This window comes from Malania oleifera, chromosome 13 (genome assembly GCF_029873635.1).
Source record: "Malania oleifera isolate guangnan ecotype guangnan chromosome 13, ASM2987363v1, whole genome shotgun sequence".
NCBI lineage: Eukaryota > Viridiplantae > Streptophyta > Magnoliopsida > Santalales > Ximeniaceae > Malania > Malania oleifera.
Genome location: NC_080429.1, coordinates 40,854,207 through 40,868,090, shown reverse-complemented (window position 1 = coordinate 40,868,090; position 13,884 = coordinate 40,854,207). Strand labels below are relative to the sequence as shown.

Genomic DNA, 13,884 nt, shown 5'->3' with positions numbered 1-13,884 from the left:
GGTGATTTAGAATGATGAGTGGGGCACAAACAGGCCTTGGGAAGATTTTTTTGTATGGAAAACCAAGGCTGAAGATGATACTATTGCTGCTAGTTTTTTGCCCCCCACTCCTACCATGGAAAGATATTGTTTGTCTTCTGCCTAGGATCACCATAATAGTAGTGGTAGTGTTAATTACGATGCTTTTGATTTATTGGTCAAGATTGGATTGAAGTTGGTTGCTTTGAGAGGACATGAAGCAAAAAAATATATTTGAGAGAAACATTGCGTTGGAAGAAGAATTGGCAGGGGGAATTGAACACTGATGAGCTCTTTTAAATATGATCAGGTGGGGTTTTACCAAGGGCTTTCTTAACAAACAATCTTATTTTGTTTTGTTTTTTTGTTTTTTTTTAAAATTTTTATTTTAAGTTTTTTCGTTTTTTGGTCTTTTATCATTTATATTTTTAGTTTTCATTTTTTTCCCCTTCTGCTTAAGGACTTCTTGCCCGCTTATTGTTGTGAAGAGGTTGGGTGTGATGGATGCTGGTTTGTTGCTACTGCTGCTGTGTTGCTCTTTTTTGATTAAACTTTTGATTGGAAAAATAGAAAAGAAACAAGTAATTGCATCGTAGTAGTTGTTAATTTTTTTATATTCATTTTCCTCGCAGGATGAGGAAGATGTGAAAGCCATTGCTCGTTTGTTTGCTGACATGGGGGATTCTTATGTTGAATTGATTGCAACAGGTATAAATATATAATAAGAAGTTATTCTATTCTTTTTATGTCAAAATTTGATCTCATGTCTGCCTCTGAAGCCATAGACAATTTTCAAGTGTTTTGACTTGCAATCTCTATGATAATTTTGTGACTGTCTCCCTCTTGGTTTGTTATTTCCCCGCCTTCAGGTTCAGAACAATCAATGGTTATAGTGCATGCAATGTTGGAAGTTGCCTCACACCCAGAATATGATATTGCTTTAATGACATTTAACTTCTGGCACAATCTTCAGGTTAACTTGACTAGAAGGTGAAGTGTTCTGGAGTTCTTCTGATATTACTTGATCATGCTCAATAGAAAATGTTGAATATAATACTTCTAATTTTCCAGGGATTCCTACTTGTCATTTGGCAACGAAGCATCCATTGAAGCTGAGAGAAATCAAAGGCTTCATGTTTTTCGCTCATCATATGAATCACTTGTCTCGCTGGTGAGTATTCTGGGTTAGAGGTTCAAATATTATACATATGAGGCATCTGTGGTTAGTGGTTACACACTTATGTGATGTTGCAAATACCTTCCTGATTTATGATACTTGAATGGGAAATAATCCCTGACAAGTCTCTTATATTTCGGCTAAGGGGGGCTTAAGTCTCGTAAGAATAATATTCTATGAATAGTAATTTATTTATTTTCAGGCCAATCCATTTACTATCTATTATTTGAGTTGTAGAGCAATGCTACAGTCAGTCACCCCTTTCAATCGCCTTATCCTGCTTGCTCAAGGAAGTATGGGGTGTCTCATTTTATTTTATTTTATTTTATTTATTTATTTTTAAAAATGTAGAAGTGAGAACCAATAAAAGCTTATTGTCTTCTGGTTTTTAAACTCCATCTCCATCTAGTATTCAACCTGAAAAAGTTGAAAAAATGGCCATGGCCTTCTAAACCCATAACCGCTTCTTGCACAAACTAGCAAGGCAGATCGCCATCTCCGCCTACAAATCATAAAAAATCATTTCGTTCATAATGCTGGATTCATCAAGTCATTTTTTCATTTCATTCCTTCTCTTCATGTTCTTCTTGTTTTTTATTAATATATGGAAGACCTTCCCTTCTCTCTGCTTCGTCCTCTTTTCCTCAATTTTTCATTAGCTTTTTTCAAGAAAAGCTGATAGTGTTAGAAGAAATTGGTTGGAAGGGAGAAAAAAGGCATACTTATTTGGCCTTTACAATGTGCCTTGATATTATCCATTGTTTGAGTCTTGCTGTGAGCTTGAGCAGAATGACGGGTGAGTCTTGCTGTGAGCTTGAGCGGAATGACTAATTTTTTATTGAAAAAAATGATAGTTGCTACTGTTACTGGTTTGTCTGTGTTGGTGTCATATGATGTGGCCTACTGAAGAGACTGATTGTAGCATTGCTCCCAGTTGTATAACCTAGTCTCTCTCTGTCTCTGTTTTTTTTTCCTTGAAGGAAATCAATTAGTATTCATATAGACAATGTCCAGCTCTTGTAAGAAAACCTATTTGTTGTTATTTTTTCGTAGTATGGAAATTTTCATTTCCTTAAGGTAGTATTTGAGAGCATGGATTTTGGGCTTTGAATTTGCACTTGTGTGGATTTGGATGAAACTCAATACAGCCCCCGAAATCCATGCTCTCAAATACTACCTTAAGGAAACGAAAAATTCCATAATATGGGAAAATACACAACTAGGTTTTTTTACAATCCAAGGCACGAAATCCAAGCTCCTGAACCCTGGTAAGGGACTTTTTTGGCTCAATAATTTGGAAAGAAATTGTTTTGGCCATTCTTGTTTTGCATGAGGGGAAGTGAGTGTCCAGCATAAAAAGGGGCTCGTGTCAGCATGGCTTTTTGGCCCAATGTTCCATCTCTGGATCCCCTACCAGGGAGGCCAGAGGGTAGTATTTTTGCATCTGTTTGCGCATGTATTTACGAACAAGAGAGAAAAAAAACAAGAAAAAAATGAGGGGCTCATGCAATTGTTGCTTTATGTAACTGTGGAGTACGATGAATTATCTTGTAGCATGTCATGGTAGCTGGCTAGCTGCATTGTAATGAGTTGCATGATCATGGACTCTTATCTCATGTGCTTTATGTTCAAATTCTGTAGCTAAGATTATAATTTTATATTTGTGCACCATATTGCCTCGTCTAGAATTGTTTGTTTCTTTTAAAATATTTTTTTCTTGATTTTCCTGGTTTTCTACCATGTTTACTATTATTCCTTTTTGCAACTTTTGAATCAAATAAATTGACTAAGCTTCTGATTAGAAATATAAGCATTACTAATGCAAGGGAGATGAGGAACTGTTGTAAATATCATCACTCTAACTGAAATTTGACTTGATCAGCAGAGATTCCACTTTTTCTTTTTTCCTTCCTTTTTGGCAATGGCTGTAGAATCAACATTAGTTCCCAACTAAGTGATCATTCCTAGCATTGCACATGGCCCAAAGAATATCTCTTACTAACTTCTCTAGACAGGACTGCCTTTATCTTACTTATGATGCTATCTTCTTTATTCATTTACCATGATATTCAACCACAGCCAGGATGGAGAAGAATTTTGGCAGTTAGTACAAATCAAAGGAAAATCCTTTGATTTGAGACTAGAGAGGGCAATGGTAGAAGGTTCTGCAGTTTTGATTGAGAAGAATGTGACAAGAAATCAGTGTTTTTAAAATGGTGAAGGTGTGAGGCAAGGCATAAGTAAATAAATTAGATATATTTCAAAAATAAAGAAAAAATTAAGAAAGCTACAAAAATAATGAAAAAAAAAATTGCATTCTACTTGTTGCCCATTCAAAATTTGCTAACTTGAATTCATTATGTAAATCATGACAAGAGATAGCTATAATGTTACAAAGTTCAAATTATTTTCAAGAATAAGATACAACGCTCAATTATTTTGGAAAGGTTGAGGTTCCAGAGTTTTAAAAAGCAACTCATATTATGACATTCCTTTATATACACATGGAGTTGCAATTTTCTAGCGAAATCTAACTTGAGAACCACATGCCCAAAATGCATAAGCCTCAACTAAAAAGTGCAAGAGGCATGTGTAAGTCTCAGTTTGTAATGCATCGGCCTTCTTGGAATTTGATATTTTAGACTGAGCCTCAAGGCGTTTTAGGCATGCCTTACCTTGAGGTGACTCTAAGATGGGTTAGGCACCTGTGTTGGTGGTACAATGGATCTCGCTGGGTTTGACCTCAGTTTGGTCTCATTTGAGCAGGTTTCTGTAGAGGAAAGAAATTTGGTTGATCTGATTGTATTGTGGTGATTAGGCTGACTTAGAATGGTAGAATTTTTGAGTTCGGAATCCCATCTTATGAGAAGGAGTTTTTGATTTCTGTTCCTGAAAGGTTGAAAGGATGTAGTTGGGAAAGTTTCCCCAAATGGCTACAGGATGGTAGGGAAATGGGGTGTCGGATGACTCCAATCTTGAGAGGGTTGGGTATAGGAGAGGCAAAAATGGGGTACTGGTTAGTGGAGTGAGGTAGGGAGGATTTGCTTTGGGGACATCTGTTCATGGATGGAGGTGCGTGAGTTGCGGGAATAGAGAAGGCTTCTGTCTGAAGGCAGTCTGGCAGCTGCAAGACCATGCAATCAAAGGGAAAAGATGTCAGCAGTGGGGTTCGGTGGGATGCAGATCTAGTGTTTCCTACTAGTGAACCATCAACAAATAAGATGTGATGTTTGGGCTAGAGAGTTGTGGGCCTTCTAATCCATGTACACTAGGTTTAATGGGTAAAATATGTAATCAGGCTGTTGGGCTGAGGAAAGGTGGGCTTCAGATTTGTGGTCCATGAATTATAGAAATGCATCATGGGCCTGCTAAAGAGGGGGAATGGCTTGTTTTAGAAATTATAATAGAACTAGCCTACTTGGTGAACTGTTGTGATCTTTTGTTTATGTGGCAGAGGTAAAGTGGGCAGAAGGATCTGTAGGTTTGGATCTGAATTATAAAAAGGCTGCAGTGACAATTGGAGAGCCCAGTATAATTGAAGGTTATTTCTCTTACAGGGCAGGGATATGAGTTACAGTATGAAGGGGGCTCATGCTTTGACAATGTGCATGCTATGCAAATGGACAAGATGAAAGATTATGATTTGGCTATTTCTTTTTCAAATGCGGCAGCTCTTTTCCAGATGTTTCTTTTCAAAATTGGAATGATGGAAGATTAGGAGCAGGGGCCAAGCAACCTGTCAAGGGACTCAATGCTGATTGATCAAGTATGGATAATGATCATAGTGCTCATGATGTGGAATTGTCCAATGATTTTTTCAATAAAGTTGTTAATAATGTGGAATTGGCAGTAACAGAAGCTTTGTTAAGGGTCAGGAGAATCAGATTTGTGTTGAAAAATTGGATAATCAAGAGACTCTTTGTTATAATGGTGGGGATAAACTTGTTAATGGTGTGGAAAATCTTGATATGGATGGGTCTATTAAAACTAATATCTTGTCAGGTTGTGGTGAAAGAGGGAGTTATGGTGAACTCACTTGTGTTGTAATTGAAGTTAATCTGAGGTTTGCATTGTTGAAACTATGAAGGAATTGATGCTGAAAGCAGGTGAAGTGGAGAGCGAAAGCAGTCTCATAAAGGATAAGAAGAAACAAGGTGATGAGTCTGACAGTGGAATTGATCTTGACAGTGACTTTGCATGCGATGGTTGCTTTATATGATGAGTATTGTGAGCATTATGAGGGTGGTATATTTCAGACTAGTTGGAGGTATCTCCCAAGTATATGATGAGTATTGTGAGCATTATGAGGGTGGTATATTTCAGACTAGTTGGAGGTATCTCCCAAGTGCACAAGTCCTGTTGACGGTTTAGAAGGTGTTAATTTCTGGCAAGCATATAGAGCAGCAGGCAACTGAACATTTTCATAATTGAATTCTGGCTCCCCTATTTCTCCTAGGGAGGGGATTTATGGAAAGTATATTGAAGCTGATACTTGTTAAACAAGATGGGTATATGGTTCATTGATATTGGAGGCGAAGAAGTTCGTTTGGATTGTGGTCAAGGCAAGGGGAGAAAGTGTCAGCGTGAGCTAGCTAGTCTAAACTCTAAAATCTTCTATCAATTACTGGCTAGGATTAGGAAAGGGCGTTCTTAGTTTGTGTTAAATTATTTGATTTATATTTTTACATAATTTTTTTATTATTATTCTACTTTCTGATTTCTTGAGGATTTCCGGTCCTCTAGCTTGTAAATCTTTTTATTATCTCTAAGTATTCCTTTTCTGAAAAAAACTTTTCTGTTGTTCTATGATATGCTGTTATATTTATTGTCTCAATTGAATTATGATTTTCCTTTTCAGGTTAGCTTCCGCGTTCAATATCCACAAGATTATCAAGATCTTTCAAAGGAGGACTTGAAGGATTTTAAACAGAGTAGATATGGTAATATTAACTGTTAACACCCATACCAATCTGTAATACATTTTCAGAAATTAGATTGGATAGTGTTTTATGTGATTTCGGTAATTGTTTTCTCATTGTTGATGCTATACAAAACATCTTGCAATGTGTTGATTCCATTTTTTTTTCCCATGAAATAAAAGTAGAAACTGTAGAATTCAAGTTAAGTTTTTTACAACTCAAAATAGATACAGGTGTTTCTGGTGAATGATCACTCCTGTATGTACTAGAAGTGTTCATGTGATTATTTTGATTATTGTTAGTTTTATCAGCAAATTTTTTGAAGGGTTTTAAAAATGAGTTGATGGAATTATTTTGCTTCAAATTTTCTAATCCTTCTTGTTTGTTTGAATTTGTTAAGTTATATATTTTCTTTTTGTTTTGGCTTGAATAACAAATTCATGAATGGTTTGGAAACTTGGGGCTTCGCTGTTTTTTTTTGTGTGTGTGTGTGTGTGTGTGTGTATTTATGTAATTATTTTATGCATTAAGAAACTGTGAATGCACAAGAGAAAGTGGAATTCATTTCTTTAGGACAAACAAAATGGTTATTTTTAATGCAGTGTCTCTCATGCATAGTTGACTTTGTATCTTCCTAGATTGTTTGAGGACCCTCTGTATATTCAATACATTATTATTTGTTGTTAAACTACCATTTGGCTCCAAAAGCTTAAGCTGTTTGGAAATGGGTCAATAATAAATATCAGGTAAACACTCCCTTGTGGTATTCCAATTCGAAATGGCGAGTGCCATGAAGTAGAGAGATAAAATGAGCAATGTGTAATGCAAGAAAGAAAGGTGTGGCGAGGTTTGAACCCAAGTTACAGAGTCTAGAGTTTGCTCGTAGTTGTTTATTGTGGCCTTCTTAAGCTTTTCTTGATCTTACTATTGAGTTCTTTTATTGGTGGATGTTCACCTTTTTCCCCTCTTCTTATTCCTTTTATTTTTTTTTTTTTTTGGGGGGGGGGGGGGATAATGTAATTTTGGCCATTTATTTGCTGATGACAATGCCAATGCTGCTTGTGTGGATTAGTTGCATTACGACCTAGAGAAATTTATTTGAACGTGTAGTTGAAAATATGTGCTTGAGGAGTTGGTATTAAGGGATAGGTCTTATTTTGAAGAGTGTGTTGCAGGTTGGAGTTTAAGATTCTAAGTAAATTTGTGGATGCTGTAAGGGGAAGATGCAAGAGGAATTCCTTTGGTATTTGTCGCATGAAGGGATTAAGTCACAAAGGGCAGGGATTCCAGTTGAGGAGTTGATTCCAGAGGTGGCTAAGGATGTGTGGGTTGGGCCTGGGTCTCTGATGATTATTTAGACCTGGGCTGTATTTTAGACAGTAATGGAGGCCTCTTAAATTTGCTCATGAGCTGTTAAGATGGCTCATAACCAGAGTGAAGTTTTTAACTTGGGCGGGTTCACTGAGAAGTACAATCTTCTGGGTCATTTTTCAGCTCGGCCACCTTAATGAGCAGGCCCAAAAACCTAACCTTAGTGCCGAAAATATCCCGGTTGATTGTCAGATTCCCATTTTGATTGAAGCTAAAATTCATTCTTTAAAAACTCATGAGGTGGTTGGATTTCATCAGCCCTCTGAGCAGAAGCTCCATGATAATGTCCAGTGCACCACTCATCTTCAAATCAGTTCCATGATGGCCAACAGAAGAGAAGAAGCTGTTCTGGAAACAGAAGCGGGGAAAGGCAGAAAAGGTTAGGTTCTAAAATTCAACAAGTATTCTAGAGGGAGTCTTGTGCAGTGCAGGATAGTATTGTTAGTGGGTGGATTATCGAGGATGACAAAGGTGGAGTTTTCTTTAAGAATAATTATTCTTGCAAGGATGAAATTCAGAGTATTATTGATCATTTGGAGAGAAATGCATCTTATAAGGAACTAAATTCAGATAATTTGAGGAGTCAAAAAAGTTTCGTTCACTGTAAGGAAGTGCAAGTGGGTTTCAAAATGTGGAAATATTTTGAAGAAAATTGAGATTCTTCTGGTGAGTAGACAAAAAAACTCGTAAGTGAAATCCGGATGGTGTTTTAAGTATAGCAGAGGAGCAAATTGGTGAGAGGGCTAGCATTTGCAAGGATAAAAAAGAGGTGGGTAGATGTCTCCGATGGTGATAGTATGGGCAGTAATGGCTTTGAATGTGGTAGGGGTTTATTTTTGGATGAGATACGGGATTAGTAAAGCTCGCATAAATTGGCGTAAAATGATTCATATAGACGACCCCACTTAGTGGGACTAAGGCTTGGTTTTGTTGTTGTTGTTGTTGTATACGGGATTTGTAAAGCTACTCTTCCGACTCCTCTGCTGATTGTCTTGAGGATTTAACTTATGTGCTGCTGCCTCTGGTCAAAGCATTGGTTGGGATTAGTATTTTTGACGATGATGATTCAGTTAAAGAGCAAAAGGTCATTGACGGAATAATGCCCACCCCATGCGTATCCAAGTTCAAGAGATTTCTGGAAAGGACATTCAAGCTCTGCTTTTATTGGATAATTTGGGCCTTCAGTTGTCTGATTGTGGAGGAGCTAAGGTTTGGCTTGATGGTGGTAAATTTTAGGCTACCAATGGTCTAAAATTGAAGAGTTTAGTGAATTATGATAAAACAGGTTTAAAAGGGGTTTTCTAGGTGAATTTTAGTGTATTTATTTATTTTTTCTCTTTATTTTTCTTTTTAATTTCATTTTGTTTTATTGCTTTTGTTTTCTGTTTTCTTTTCTAGGAATTTTTTCATATCCTTGTAGTGTTGTAATTCTCTCTTCCTCTTATTATGTCCTTTTCTTAATGAAAAAAAAGTAAATTGGAATTTAGTTGGAGAAACATAGAGATTTAGGGAGAGGATAAATGACAATGTCACAGAAGAACTTAGCTAGTTGTTCTCAATATGATATGGAAGTTTCCCATTTTCGGCTTGCTGTACTCTGAACAGAGTATTTGGACATGAATCCAACACAATATGAAAATATGGAAGTAATTGGATGCTAGAAATAGGGTTGCTTATTGGGGGATGACATGGAGGGTCTAATTCTCAACTGACCCATTTATATTTATATTATTACAAGAGCACACTTGCAACACTACTGCCAACTACTCTTCATAACAAAGTTATTGGACAATATTTCCCACTTTTTTATTTTATTTTATTTTGTTTTTCTCACAAGGTTTTGAGATGGGGCTTGACTTTGGGATTGGCTTTCTTTGTTTCATGTAAATGGATTTCATAGATAGTCGGGGATAGGCAAAATCATTTGAATTGGAAAAGAAGCAATAGGAACAGAGATAGTGACAATACAAAGCCATGTGTGGGCAAAACCGATATGTTATAGGCCAACATGCTGACCCCAGCAAGGATGCGCTTAGCTATAAATCAATATTTAGTGCATTTGTTCAGGGAATATGTGGTGGAATTGAAAATGGGTTGCAAAATTACAAAGTTGTGACTTGTGAGTAGTTGTTTTTCTTCTGGCTTATTCGGTTTCTGTTTGTTTCATGTGATGGACTAGAAATGTAAAGCTCTAATTGATCAAAAAATGAATTGATCCAATGACCTCTTGCATGAGGAGTGGAATAGATAAGGGAATATGTTCTTTGGACGTACAATGGAACTGGAGAGCCGTTTGAGTTTGATTATGCTTTCTTTCTTATTCTAATAACATCTTTACTTTTCTATAAAAATGTCGATGAATTTTCATAAAAAAAATATACTGGAACTGTTTTTTTTTCTTTTTCTTGGGTAGCTGCTTGTCTGTTCTCTGGAATTCTCCCCTGAAATAAATATTTTAGGAGTTGTGTTTCTCTTTTTATGGTACTGAAGCATGGGAATTTTACTTTTCTTCACTGCCTTACCTTTCAGTACTTTGCTTATCAAGTTGGTTTTCTAATGTTTCTTGATGTGAAGCTTATTACATGATGACATCTGCCTTACCAATTTTGTTCTCTTTGTTGAACATGGTATCCAGTACTTCCACCATACTAATGGAACCTGTGATGTTGCTCAGCTGTTGCAGATGTCTTAATTGATGCAGCAATAGTTTTAGGTGGGGAAGCAACACTGAAAATTCTTTACATGAAGCTTGTTGAGGTGCGCGATATTTTTGTGGTTAGGGTTCTCTAATAGCAAAGTTTCCTTCAAATAGTGCAACTTGTTGTGATTAGGGTTCTCTAACAGCATTCATTGGTGACAAATACTCATAGCGCCCTTGTGAATAATATCAAACGTGCCTCTTTCTGTTGCGGATGTCCCATTTGATCTTTACTCAAGGCTTTTGGAAATAAATTGGCACATTGATCTGGTGATAAAGCGTATATGTGGACATCTGACCAGTCATAATGTTTTCACGAACAAAATGGATGACCTCTTCTATAAGTTTGGCCATCATGAAAAGCTGGAGTGGAGTTGAACTTTATTAGATTTTTATTAATTTAACTATTAAGATATAGAACTTGTTTAATTTTTGTGTGTTCAATGTGCCTACTGGATTGGAGGAGTATATCATGTTATAAGCTAACACATTTTGTTTTGTGAGCTTATTTATTACACAAGATTAATCAAATAAATAAATAAATAAACAAAAACATTTTCTATCAGTTGCAGTTTAAAACCAATGTAAAATTTATTACCCTTACTAAATAATGTTAGTAAACTAGACAAAATAAAAATAATTTTTAGATGGGTTAAGGGCATAAAACATGCAAATATACCAATATCGTTAGGGTTGTGTCATCTGTGTGATGGAACAAAATTCACTGCCATGACACTGGCTGTAAAATCTGCTACTCATGCTTTCCACTACACATATCATGGCTTTAAATCCCATACCCGTGACCGACCTGGTGAAGCTACTAGGTCGGTTCAACATGTTGGACCTGCAGGTCAAACTGGTTAAAATATGTGTGTGTGTGTATATATGTATCTGTGTATATTACATAGAGACTTTAATGATGATGTTGATGTTGATAATTGTTATCATTTCTTTAATGATGATTTTGATGTTGATAATTATTATCATTTCTTTAATGATGATTTTGATGTTGATAATTATTATCATTTTGTTTGGATCAAGAAATTTATTTTGGAGAAGAAAATAAAAGGAAAATAAGTAGGAAGTACATTTTCTATTATGTTTTTTATTAAATACCATTAAAAATAAGAAATTGTTCTAGTATGATTCCCATTAAGAAAAGGACAAAATGTTAATAATGTGAAAAATGAAAATTTTGTTAATTTATTTGTTGCATATTTTGTTTCCTTTTTCACTTACATAATCACGTATGAAAATTTTAGATTCTTTCATATTTGTAATCACTTTTGTTAATATTGTCAAACTTCAAACAACGACTTTAAGGTAAAAATTCTAAAATTTTATAAATTCTTTATTTTTTTAGAAATAATGTTATATGCACATCATATATTACATATATTGTGGATAATTTAAAAACAGAGCAAATGCGGCTCGCATGCTTGAGGTCCTGGGTTCTATCCTGGGCGGCTTCTAAAATGCAGCATTTTTCATTTTTAATTAAAACCAGGTTAACTCATTTGACTCACCAGGTCTGGCCAAGTTGGACTGAGTCACTAGGTTCTGTCTGGGTTGCTGGTTCATGCAATATCCAGTAAAATCTCTACCCAGTCAGGGTGAGTTGACTGGTCCATTGGGGTCGGATTGATCAGTTTGATCCGATTTTCAAAACTATGTGTTGTATAAATCTGCCAGCTACCACTATTTGAAAAGATGCCTTCACTAAGTTTCCTCATCCAAATCCCCAAGGATCAATATGGAATACCCCTTACCATTCGAACACAATCCCAATTCCGGAAGCTTACCTGTGCAATTTGACTAGATTGTCATCCGATACTGTACCCTTATAAACTTCCTTTAACGTATGAATCAATCCAATCTTGAGAATACTGAGGATAAAAAATGTCATACCCATCTTCCCAAAACAGTAATCCTGATCCAGAAGTTCCTATTTTGAGATTTCTTCTCCAGAAGGACAAAAGTCACTTTCCCAACTTGTTCTGTTCTGGGATTGAAAAATTTCCTTCTGATATGTACTTGAGGATCTCCTACATACCTAACTTTGATGAAACCCATCAAGAAAGAAAAAGAGCATCAGAAGGCAGAATGAGAGCCAGAACCATCATCATTTTCTTCCTAGGAAAATGTTTTTCCTTGTAGTTTCCATGAATTACTATGGGTTCAGTCGTTGTGGGCTTTTGCAGCTGGTTGTTCTAAAGGGTGTCATTTTTTTCTAATCTTCCGCTTGATTGGTTGGCAGTTTTGATTTAATGTTTTCTCCATTTTTTCTTTTTGGTTTTCATATCTTGTAAGGAGGATTTCTTATGCTCCTATTTCCTCTCATTTTCAATGAATTTGTTCTTCGACCAAAAAAATAAAAAATAAAAAAATAAATTATGGATTGAACATTGGAATCAAAATGGACCTATAAAAACTCTTACCATATCTTATGCTTGGACAGTGAAATTATCTACTAAACAATTTGTAGATTTAAGATATGGTCTTGTGAGCTGTTTGCTCATAGAGAAGGCAGATGATGATAAAGAAATTTGGAACTTGCGAAAGCATTAGTTATGATCAAAGGCCTTAAATTTCAGTTCGGACTAAATTTTTAACCTAAAAAAAAAATACAAAAATTTTGATTTCAATGCCAATTTGGACTTTGATTGAAAAAGTGATAGAAATTTGTAGAAACGCGGAATTCTTTTACAAAACTTTAGAAATGGTTAATAGACATAATAATGTTAGTTTTAGGACTAATATTTTACAAATTAAATACATCTATGTTATGTGTAAGGTGCAATAGTTATAATATAATATGTGTATTAATAATATTCGGTTAATATAAAAAGAAATTCATAAATAAATTAAATATTATCTTTTATATAAATAAAGGTAATTTAGACTTGAATGGTCAAATAAAATGTTGTAAGTTCAATTTTTCATATAATTTTAAAAGCCCTTCTAATACTCTTTTGATTCAATAAAAAAGGGCATCCCCAGCCACAAGGCTGGGGATTGTTTCTTTGTACTTGAGATTATGTAAGACGGAAATCGACTGCCATTTCAATTTTGAGGGTATTGGAAAGTGGAAATTTTGACAAGATTTTCAACAATTTCATGGAGTTTTAAGACCATGGTTATAATGTCAAATTGATTTGGAGCTGATAATCCAAAAATCTTGTGTAGTTTTGACCTGAGTACCACTTGCTTTTCCCTCTAGATGACGGGAGCTGTTGGGTTTATGTTATTCCAAAGACTTTTAATACGTACGAGATCTGTATTCTTTTTTATGTATAGACTATTTGACATTTTGATGATTTCTTTCTTGGATCTTTCAGATATATTTATTTATTTAATACATACACATCTCAGGCTATAGCTCACTGTGGTGGTGAGGAACATTGCGAATGGCGTCCTTCTGAAGCTGCTTTATTCTGTATCCGGGCTGTATCAAAATATGTTTCTGTTGTTGAAGCTGAAATAATGCCCCAGGTTTGAACGACCTTCAATATCCTCATATTCGTTCTTTCATTTCTTGGTTTTTCCTTGGTGGGGGATTGGGTTAGCACATTGCTCACGAGCTGTTTTTCGGTCAAATAATGACCAAGATGCTGTTGCTATAGTTTATTTTTTTGAGAAGTTTTCTTTTGTAATTTTGTCTTGCAGTAATATAATATGAAATGTGCTTATTTATGACTATG

At 35.4% G+C, this 13,884-nt stretch overlaps 1 protein-coding gene across 2 annotated transcripts in view; it reads left to right on the top strand.

Annotated features, from left to right (window-relative positions):
• The window catches only part of LOC131146729 (transportin MOS14), a 101,938-nt gene that overhangs the window by 51,121 nt on the left and 36,933 nt on the right, over positions 1-13,884 (top strand). The window contains exons 10-15 of one of the 2 annotated variants that reach the window (XM_058096487.1): positions 651-726; positions 888-1,008; positions 1,090-1,189; positions 6,054-6,135; positions 10,160-10,242; positions 13,556-13,675. In XM_058096487.1, the coding sequence (XP_057952470.1) occupies positions 651-726; positions 888-1,008; positions 1,090-1,189; positions 6,054-6,135; positions 10,160-10,242; positions 13,556-13,675 (582 nt within the window). Of the gene's footprint in view, positions 1-650; positions 727-887; positions 1,009-1,089; positions 1,190-6,053; positions 6,136-10,159; positions 10,261-13,555; positions 13,676-13,884 lie in introns of both variants that reach the window. The other variant, XM_058096486.1, reaches the window with a different exon arrangement.